The sequence below is a fragment of the Daphnia magna genome, linkage group LG1 (assembly GCF_020631705.1).
Source record: "Daphnia magna isolate NIES linkage group LG1, ASM2063170v1.1, whole genome shotgun sequence".
Classification (NCBI taxonomy): Eukaryota; Metazoa; Arthropoda; class Branchiopoda; order Diplostraca; family Daphniidae; genus Daphnia; species Daphnia magna.
Window position 1 is genome coordinate 6,344,670 of NC_059182.1, and position 9,833 is coordinate 6,354,502.

The following is a 9,833-nucleotide window of genomic DNA, read 5'->3' on the forward strand; positions in this document are numbered from 1 at the left end:
ATCGGCTAGCTACCAGTGTCACTTCTTTTTCTAATGAGTTTAGTATTTTTTTTTCCCCCTCTTTTACGACAGGACTGTCTGGATTGTCAAAATGGGCCAGGAGCCGACATGGACTAACTGAAAAAAAAGGCGACTGGACACCTTCGGAAAAAGGACTGAAACACAAAGGAAGGAGAGAAATAGAAGGACACAGAAAGAAAAATGGATAACGTGTGCGAACCTCGTCGCATTACCGTGCAGTCGATTCGAGAAAGATTTGAAATCCAACAGCGACAAACACCGCCCCTAAGTCGTAACGAACAACCGGAAATTCTGTCGGAAGTCGACTCAAACCATAGTGGATCGAGTAACGCTAGCGAAAGTGACCACAGTTCAACCGGTGGTGGGTTTCAGCAACACAGCAATCGCACCAGTATCAAACGAAGTCCGGCATTTCGAACGGGACTCAAACCGACGGAAGCTATTCCCGAAAACATTTTAAAGAAACCTTCGCTTATCCGTACCGGCCTTAAGGATCCCAACGTAATCATTATCAAGAATCATAAAAAACCGAGTCTCAGACGGAAGCCTGGAGTCGATCGGACATCCAAACCGAATCTCAGCCCTGAACCGACGACCAATATCGAAAACGATCCGCTGATAGAAGAGGCGTTAAAAGCGCCACTACCTAGCGGTCCAGCCCCCAAAAAACCACCTCGAACATTCGTTCACGATGCATTCATCCAGCAGCAGAATGTCACCAAAGAACCGGATAGCAGCCCACAACGTCCGGTCCGTCGGAACAAAGCCGTACAACTTCAAAGTCCGGCGAAACCTGCGAGGCCGACGAGCATCACTCTCGGATCGCCTTTCACGATGAGCCGTTCTAAAACGGAACCGTTTCTATTGGGCCGGAAAAAGTCCGTCGAATCGGAAGAGCTTCCAGCTGTGGAAGACCTGAGGCGATCGCCTTTAGACGATGTGGAATTCGACTTCCAAGAGAGTCGATGGTTGAACCCTGTGCAGTGGAACAGTTTCTCACCGACTCCGGCCGTGACCAAATCGCCTTTAAAGAAACAGACCAGTCCGCGAGTATCCACTTCTTTAGTGACCATAGCCGATCCGGCTTTACTGCAGGCCAGGAACGGAGCGCGTCATGGAGGCAAAAATGTGGCCGGTCGCCATCCAGAACCAACAAGGAGGATGAGCTGCGATTTTGACGGAGGTAGGCGCCGTCCGAGTAGCTCCGAGTTTACCTGGCAGTCATCGACAACAGGGTTGCTGAGATTTCACGGTCGTAAAGAACCACCCGTCTCGCTTGGTCACGTCTACGACCAACCCACACTAGAGGGAGGCCTCCATTACATGGTGAGAAGCATTCTTGACCTTTTTTCAATGTTTTCTTTTCACTCAGATTGTGTATAGACTAAGAAACGAAAGAGAGTCGTCTATTTTCCATGAAGCCGTAAGTCTATTGTTCCGGCTTTTTCCCTCCCCATGGCGATAGATGGCCATCAAGACGGAGCATGCAACAATCAAATTCGTATGGTTATGCCAAAAACAAAAAGGAAAATAATGTGTTGTGCAGCACGAGATTTCGAAACAACTGCAAAACATATTTTTTTAAAAGGAAAACCAAAGTTCCATAGCTCATCCATCACATTGGGAAAATGAGTCCGGCTTATCATCAATTGCTTCGCACACACAAACACAGGGAAAGTAAAAAGACCGACACGTCCTTGGCTATTTAAATTAACGCATTTACTTTTGGACGTCTTTTGGTTTTGAAAAAGATTTTTTCCCAACAAAGTCAGAGCATTTGCGGGTGGTCTTTTCTTAAGAAGCCGTAACACATTGGCCTAATAGGCATGTTGATGATAGGTGGAGGAATGACCGCCGGAGGAATAGAAGAGGGTGGAAAACGCTGTCGTTGTTATTTCTCTTATGCAGCTGACTCTTTTTTGTTTCTCACGGATGGCTATTTCAAACACTCTGGTCTGGCAAAAAAAAATCCGATGGTTTTTCAATAATGCTTTCCACCATAGTCGTAAAACTAGTTCCCGATGTGAATTTGTTTTTTTTTATTATTTTACCATTTAATTTTTTTCATTTCCCAAACTGACCGTGAGAAGATTTTTTTTTTCTTTTTATTCCTATCAGATTATATTAGTTTTGTTTTCCTTGTATTCGATTCTGATGCATTTCGACACAAGGAAAGAATTTTAAACTGAATGTTTGATATCTATCTCTTCGTACCCAGCATATCCGCTTCCGTTCGGGGGATCCGTCTCAGTCGTGTGTCAAAACATCGGGGAAAAAAAAATACAAAAACAGATGGGAAAAAAAACGACCAAGAGTTGAAAAAGAAAATTTTCTATTTATGACTTACGGCAATGACAGAAATAGCGCTACGTCTCAGCGGGGCAACGAAGAAAAAAATCCGTTCATCTAGACGATGGATTTTGCGTGTGACATGTGCGTGTGTGCTTCCGCAACCACCGTTAACCCAAAACGAATAAACAGCTGCAACCGTCGATGTGGTCCGTTACGTTCTTGACCGAACACTAAAAGTGGCTTTATTTTCATGTTGTTGTTGTTGAATGCACAAAATTCCGAGTAATTACCTCACTAACGTGATGGCTTTTCAATATTTCTCAAACAGTGTTCTCCCATTATGGAAGTCAACGATATTCACAGTTGGCACAACGACTCGAGAGTTACCGACGACAGCGACTGTGAATCTGAACAAGATTTAAGGTACACGAACATTTCAAAAGCATTTCGCCTGACATCGTCACAGTATCTTTGTTGCCTCACACAGGAAAAGTCAGCTGGTAGAGGATAGAAAAATTTACGTCCGCCGAGTTTCCAGCAATGTCGCCGACTTGAGGAAAGCATCGAGACCGTTGACCATCGCCAATGTCGAACCTGGAGCCGGACTTTTTGAGACTTTCCTCGAAGTGGCTCTTTTTTACGATCGTCATCAGAATCTTCACACTCCATACATCAAATCCAGCTATCCTAAATCGGTATCTGCTACTGCTTTTCAATCGCCACGCCGATCCAGTGAATAATCATATTATTAAAAAAAAAAAAAATCGATCTTTCAGTCAGCTGTCCCTTCCGGCATGGAACATTTTTGTTTCCCGGATTCGACGCATTGGCCGCCACCATTACAGACGGCCGGTGAACCGTACACCATCATCTTGACCGATTCCAAAGGCGATCGAATGTACGGCTATTGCCGACGGGTGGTTCCCGAAGGAGCACAAACCTGCATTCCCATCACTTATTGCTTATTGAGCCGCCATCGAGCGGCTGGATTTTACAACAAGGTAAAAAAAAATCATCGATTTTTTGTTTTTTTTTCCAAATTTTTATTACCGTGTAATATAATTTTAATCGCCATTTTCGGAATATCGACAGATGTTGAACGTCATGGTATCGCGTCACGGGGCTTCAGTATCCCAACGTTTAGCCTTACTCGATTGTTTGCACAAACAACCATTTCCAAATCCGGGACGTTTCGTTGAATTCCCCTCCGAAAGTCCCACCAACGGGAATAAGGTCAACAAAGTCCAACGATTACTCGATGGACGTTTAGAGGATATCGATTTACGGGTACTCTTTGAACGACTCAATGAAACGGTTGTCCTTCACGTTTTGGGCACCGTCTTACTTGAACGGAAGCTCATTTTCGTCAGTCAAAATCTCAGGTAATTCATTTTTGTTTTGTTTCTTTAACTAGCGCTCCAAACGACTCGTGCAATTATTGATTTTTAGTGTGCTGTCGCTTTGTATCGACGCTGTTCAATCAATGCTCTACCCATTCGTGTGGCAACATACGATCGTTCCCGTCCTCCCTCAGTCTATGACGGAAATCGCATCGGCTCCCACACCTTTCATTCTAGGGCTTCTGTCTAAAAATGTTGAAGATTGGAAGTCCATCTACCCTGATCAGGTATTCATAATCATACCGAAAATATTGCATCGTTTTTTTTTTTTTAATTAATGTCTCATTTTGTTTAAGGGTATGTTGGTTGATTTGGATAGCGGCAAAGTCCTTCATAATGTCGGCGATGAGTCAACTATCCTGCCCCGACGAAGTGTACGCAAACTCATGTCCGACTGGGAGGTCACTGTCAACATTACCCAACAAGCTGAGACTGCCCGCAATGCTCTGTACAGCGAGAGTTTTTTACGGATGTTTGTTGACCTCTGCGGTCATTACGAACAGCACATTCACTGCCGTGATTCTGGCCACAAATACTTTGAGGTATTTGTTTGATTTTTTCTGTCTTTTGGTTAACCAGACGCTTAACATTTTGATTTTCTCACACTCAATTAGCGAGCAGTATTTACTCAGAACCATTCGAATTCGAGTGTCCGCGATTTTCTAGAATGGTTCACCGAGACGGCCATGTTCAATTTATTCATTGAATCTCGCCTGAGGCATGATGCCGTTCAAACCCTGTATGAGCACAAAATCTTAGAACATTCGATGCAAATCGTCCGGCCCAACACTCAGCTGATTTTACCCAATTCCAAGATTCTTGGTCGAAAGATCAAAACTATTGGTAACAATACGAAACTGCGCCCTTGATCGACGACAAATATTTTATTTAATACTTTTTTTTTCGCATTTTCTAACAAAAGGGGACAAACTAAGGGAGATGAATATGTTTGCTTGACTGCTTGATGCTGGACATTGACTACCATCTTCGACAGTAGCACACCTTCACTGTAACATCATTCACGCTCTCTGAGGGTCGGGTTACCCTCCGCTTCCACGACAAAACATGACCTTATTTAATTTGCTAGTCACGCCTCACTCGTTTCTGTATAAACCGATTTAATACTCTCGCCCATCTGGACGAGTATGATATGCGCCGAGACAAAAGCTTCTATGCTAAATTGAAATAATTTTTTTAAAATTAAATATATTATCACTGTACAAGTTATACGATCTGAACATACATTTAGTGAACATCTTTGGTTTTCATCTCACTTTGTACAAGCGATCTATCGACTGTCGAAGCAAATAGACTAGAGAATAAGATGATTTTTTATCATGGTTTGATGAGCGACATCAGTAAAACTAATTTTTGTTGTTGTTAATAATGCCAGAGTCATAGAACCCTATGACTCTGATAATGCAAAAGCCGCCTACTTTGGTACAGCCATGTAGGATGAAAATGAAATCCATAATTCCATTTCCCACATTTCAAATGGAATAACAGTTATTGCCTTATTGCATCGGCGTTTTGCCTTATCGTGACAGGTGACACGTTCGGGACTTCGTCTTTTGTCTTCGTTTGATCAGAGTCATAGAACCCTGGTTCATGAACCAACCAGGGTTCTGTGAGCAGAGTAATAGAATACTATTAGTATTCTATTAGTATTCTATTAGTTCTATTAGTACTGTGCTGACTGCTCAGAGTCTGGTTTGATTTGCGACAAATAAACATATTAAAATGGCATCGGTGTACATTTATATAAACAGACGATTTTTTTACGTCCCGGCGCCAGGGGTGTCAGTCAAGAGTCTCAAGCCGGCTAATCTGTCAATGGACGACTGAAGATCTCAATCGCGCACATCATCGCACGTATTTTTTCACAATGGGAAAATTCACATTTCAACACATATATGAATTTCCATGGGAACTTGTAACGCACACTCATTTAACTAAATATCCAACAGAAAAGGAAAAAAATATCGTCGGATCTGAAGTTGTGGAATCGAAAAAAGGTGGTAAAAACTCCTTTTTTTTAAATACTCAATCTTGCTACAATAAGTATTTCTGTCAAAAGGGCCAGGGAATCTCATTTATCTAAAGGTTGTTGTCACCTGTTTAAATGTGCTCCCTAGTGTTTTTCGGAAGGTAGACATTTTTCTATGTTAATGCTTGACAGCAAAATTCATCATTCATTTTTGCCTTTAGCTCAAGGTTCTTGATGTCCCTAACATTTTGTATGAGGAAGAATGTTGGATTGATACAAAGAGGAGAATAGCACAACTTAAAAGTAAACCATTAGGCTACCAGAATTATGCTGTGTTGTCTGAAAGCTCTACATTTTCACCAGCTTCTGAGAACCCAAATTGGTATATATTTTGCATTGTCACCAAAACTGTTGTAAATTATAGGTTTTTTTGTTTCTTTACCTTTAACAGGACTCTGTTTACACAAGAAGGTGTCATTGAAATGATTGGTTTTGGAAGAATGAGCTGGCTTATTGAAGTGTTTGCTACCAAGTTTCTGACAAGGGGAGCAAAGAGAAATGTTACCATAATGGAAGAGCTGATGAAGGAAAGACTTGCAGCATTCAAACTTTTAGCGCAATAATACTCGCCGTTCGTCTCTGACATGGGATGTACATTTACTGGTGATTAGTGAATGAGATTGTGAACTACCTTCCTAGTCTTAGAAACTTAGCTAGAATGAAACAATAGGTCCTGGGGGACGTTGTTTGTTTGATTTTCTTTCTGATGCTGCCACTTTTCCATGACTGGCGACGCGAGTCGAAGCCCTGTCATTTGCAAACGTTCTGTGGTAAATTTATCGTCTATGATGGTTAGCTGCTTAGCTGTGTTTCCAAAGAAACTTTGTTTAGCCCAATTTTTTTAAAACGAATGTTCGTCGTGAAAGGTTGTCTCTGTTCCGTCTTAAGCTATTACTACTGCACTCCTAAAACGAAACAAAATATCACGAAGAACTTTTTTTAGTGAAAAAATTGTTTTGCGATACCTTCACCTAGAAAAAAGAGATCGCTAGATATAAATTCCAAAATATCAACGTTTATTCCCTACAAAGTTCAAAGATCTATGGTAGGTTTACTTTTAAATTTCCTTGCTGCCCTTTCACTGGGCCTTATGTTCATGTGGCTACCAAACAACGTAAAAGTCCACTTACTGACATTGAAAGTAAATACACTGTCCCGCTTAGGAATAACTGCATTTAAATGAAAATTACATTTAGAAATATTATAATACAGTGAGCTAACTTACTTCTGAGTTGATCATCTTCACAGATAATTTGAAAAGTGTTTTTTGTTTCTAATACAATAATGCCCTTTGCACCAATATAGGATGGGCACTTGGATCTTGTTACCATAAGCAAACATCCATGATAATCTGCTTTTGCAATCCGCTGATATAGTAGATCTTTATTGGCTGCCTTAGCACTGTACATTCAAGTCAGAACTTAACATGCAAAGTTAAAAAATTTCATTATCAATAAAGTTAGCATACCTGTTTTCCAATTCTAAAAAATTTTCCATGTATTCAACCCATAATTGGTGTAAGGGAGCACATGCTTTGTATTTTATTCCTGTTTTTGGCAACTTATGAAGACCAAGTCTTCTCTTCTCAATTGAAGTCAGAACCTTCTTTCGTGTTCGTGTCTTTTTATTCTCTTTTGCAGGTCTACCAATCTTTAAGGGAAAATTCTATGCAACCAACAGAAATATGCATGTTAACCCTAGTAGCAGACATAGAAATTAATGGTACTGCTTACTTTCTTAAACTGAGTTGTCAACTCCTCAGGTATGACTGGGGTTCTTTTTTTAATGTAGCTCATCAAAAATGTATCTTCTCCTTTCTTTATGCTTGATTGGGTTGGACCCAATAGCAGGGAATGCTGTTCTAGAGTAACACGAACTTCTACAGGTAGGGGTTTGTAAATCATCATCTCAGACTCTTCGCTATTTTCTAGTTAGAAAAAAAAATGTGTGATTATCCAGATATGTTGTAGAATATAATTATCAATTGGTAGTGATTGCACCTACCCTCTTTTTCCATGATTATTGACTGACTCTAGAATCTGGATTGTGAAAGACAGTTTATGTTATTTACATTAACAAAACTTTACCCACGTTTCCTTCCCAACAACTTGTTTACTGTGCTGATGCACCGTTGCCTCTTGCCAACAAGACATCTAAATCTAACCAGAGAAGAAGAGAACTGAAGAATTTAAAAATACAAGCGAATAAGCGCATTCGTGAAAATTTCAAATTAAAACCCAAATTAATCACTGTCAATATCAAACGTTTTTCTATTTTCTTATAAAGTATGGCATTGCTGTACCCGATAATCCTATTCACTTCCATCAGCTGAACAATTTCATCACAAACCTGAGTCATAACAATTCGATGTCATAATTGTTTTGCTGTATAACCTGGACCTGGGCAGTGATTTGTTATAAAGTGTTTCCAGTATATTGACGAGCTTTGAAGATTGAGTTCGAAACATTTCGTTACTTTTCGAAATGGAGAGTATCCTTTTCAAATTAAGCTAACTTACTGAAATATACATAGGCACCTTAGAAATTTAAGCCAATGCTTTCAAGTTATGTTTTTATTTTGAATAACCAGTTTACCAGCATAGTTTCTCTCTTCTTTAGTACTTTATAGCCATTATAACACAGATTATAACCTGAATTAAATTACCAGTTTCTTATTAAATAATTACAAAACATTTGATTTGATTTCTTAATGTGATAACTAACAATTATGTTTCGAACTTAATTTATAATTTCTAGCAGTGCCATTAGTCATAATCCTTGAATTATTTAGTTTTTCCTTAAGCAAAATTTTGTTTAGATCACCTATTCAGCTTGAAGTTTACCGTCAAAGAATTTGAGAGGAATTCAAAGAAATGTGACAAAGAAGAGAAAGCAGAAAGGGCAAAACTGAAGAAAGCCATTCAAAAAGGAAACATGGAAGTTGCGCGGATTCACGGCGAGAATGCCATTCGCCAAAAGAATCAATCGCTTAATTTTCTTCGCATGGCGGCGCGAATTGACGCAGTAAGCAGTAGAGTGCAAACAGCTGTTACCACTAAAAAGGTACCTTGCAGTAACTGTGTAGCCATGTTCAACATCACATCGTCACTAAATGTCTGGTGTTAAAGGTCACACAATCAATGGCTGGTGTGGTTAAAGCGATGGATAGTGCAATGCGATCCATGAACTTGGAAAAGATTTCGGCCTTAATGGATAAATTTGAAAAGCAATTTGAAGATCTCGATGTTCAAAGTTCATGCATGGATACTGCCATGTCTCAAACCACAACTACCAGTGTTCCACAAAACGACGTCGACTTCCTCATGCAGCAAGTTGCAGATGAGGCTGGGTAATAATTAATTTGACATATTTTCCTCTTTACGTGAAATAATGAAAACTGGTTCCATTTGACTGCTCAAACAGCATTGAACTCAACATGGAACTACCGCAGGGTAATACGAGCACACTGAATCCCAGTGTTGCCGTTGGGGCCTCCACGCAAGCCTCCACCGAACAAGATGAATTGACGCAACGTCTAGCTCGCCTTCGTCAAATGTAAACCTCTTTTACACTCCATCTCTGAATGTTGGCTCCTTGCTTTCTGAAATTCATCGAACTTTCTTTCGATGACAAAGACTTTATGGGAATAGCCTAATTCCGCATTCGCCCACGACACACCTGTTTATATTTTTACATGTTGCCCCTTCAAAAAGATTTGAACTCGTGGGTGTCTTTAAAACTCTCTCAAGCGCCAGTTTATTCATGAATAGGTGCATCATTCGAATACATACATCAGTCGCCATACAAAGTTGTTTGCATCCGGAGAAAGAAAAAGTCCTAACTTTTTTCTGCAACCAGCACTGCTTGTCTATTCATTTATTCAACGGAACATAGAATCTACGTAGCAAACCATGGATTTTTGCTTTGCCTGATGACGTTCGTAGGACGAAGAGATTATCAGTTATTCGCTAATCAGATGAAAAAGTGCTCCTTTTATTTCACTTTATGTCGCCAGTGAAGGATTTAATAAGGCGTCAATTGGTTTTCTTGGAAGAGCTACTTCTAAGTGATATT

The 9,833-nt window shown here is 40.2% G+C and overlaps 4 protein-coding genes across 4 annotated transcripts; 3 read left to right on the forward strand and 1 right to left on the reverse strand.

The window, feature by feature from the left end:
• The first annotated feature begins 33 nt into the window (after positions 1-33).
• LOC116936506 (DENN domain-containing protein 2B) lies at positions 34-4,970 on the forward strand. The gene is made up of 10 exons (XM_032943647.2): positions 34-42; positions 184-1,347; positions 2,642-2,736; positions 2,801-3,008; positions 3,090-3,314; positions 3,406-3,695; positions 3,763-3,940; positions 4,010-4,255; positions 4,328-4,556; positions 4,636-4,970. The coding sequence occupies exons 1-10, from the start codon at positions 34-36 to the stop codon at positions 4,668-4,670; spliced, it is 2,679 nt and encodes an 892-aa protein (XP_032799538.2). The 3' UTR covers positions 4,671-4,970.
• Positions 4,971-5,489: 519 nt separating this feature from the next.
• LOC116925833 (PRELI domain-containing protein 2) lies at positions 5,490-6,929 on the forward strand. Its single transcript, XM_032932601.2, has 4 exons — positions 5,490-5,728; positions 5,791-5,861; positions 5,922-6,082; positions 6,152-6,929. The coding sequence occupies exons 1-4, from the start codon at positions 5,599-5,601 to the stop codon at positions 6,321-6,323; spliced, it is 534 nt and encodes a 177-aa protein (XP_032788492.2). The 5' UTR covers positions 5,490-5,598; the 3' UTR covers positions 6,324-6,929.
• LOC116925816 (ribonuclease P protein subunit p29) lies at positions 6,756-7,925 on the reverse strand. The gene is made up of 5 exons (XM_032932595.2): positions 7,765-7,925; positions 7,494-7,687; positions 7,229-7,425; positions 6,986-7,161; positions 6,756-6,929 (listed from the first exon to the last, which is right to left on the reverse strand). Exons 1-5 carry the CDS (start codon positions 7,775-7,777, stop codon positions 6,793-6,795), a joined length of 717 nt encoding a protein of 238 aa, XP_032788486.1. The 5' UTR covers positions 7,778-7,925; the 3' UTR covers positions 6,756-6,792.
• Positions 7,926-8,072: 147 nt separating this feature from the next.
• LOC116925841 (charged multivesicular body protein 1b-2) lies at positions 8,073-9,563 on the forward strand. The gene is made up of 4 exons (XM_032932604.2): positions 8,073-8,250; positions 8,578-8,822; positions 8,888-9,108; positions 9,183-9,563. The coding sequence occupies exons 1-4, from the start codon at positions 8,244-8,246 to the stop codon at positions 9,316-9,318; spliced, it is 609 nt and encodes a 202-aa protein (XP_032788495.1). The 5' UTR covers positions 8,073-8,243; the 3' UTR covers positions 9,319-9,563.
• The last annotated feature ends 270 nt before the right edge of the window (positions 9,564-9,833 follow it).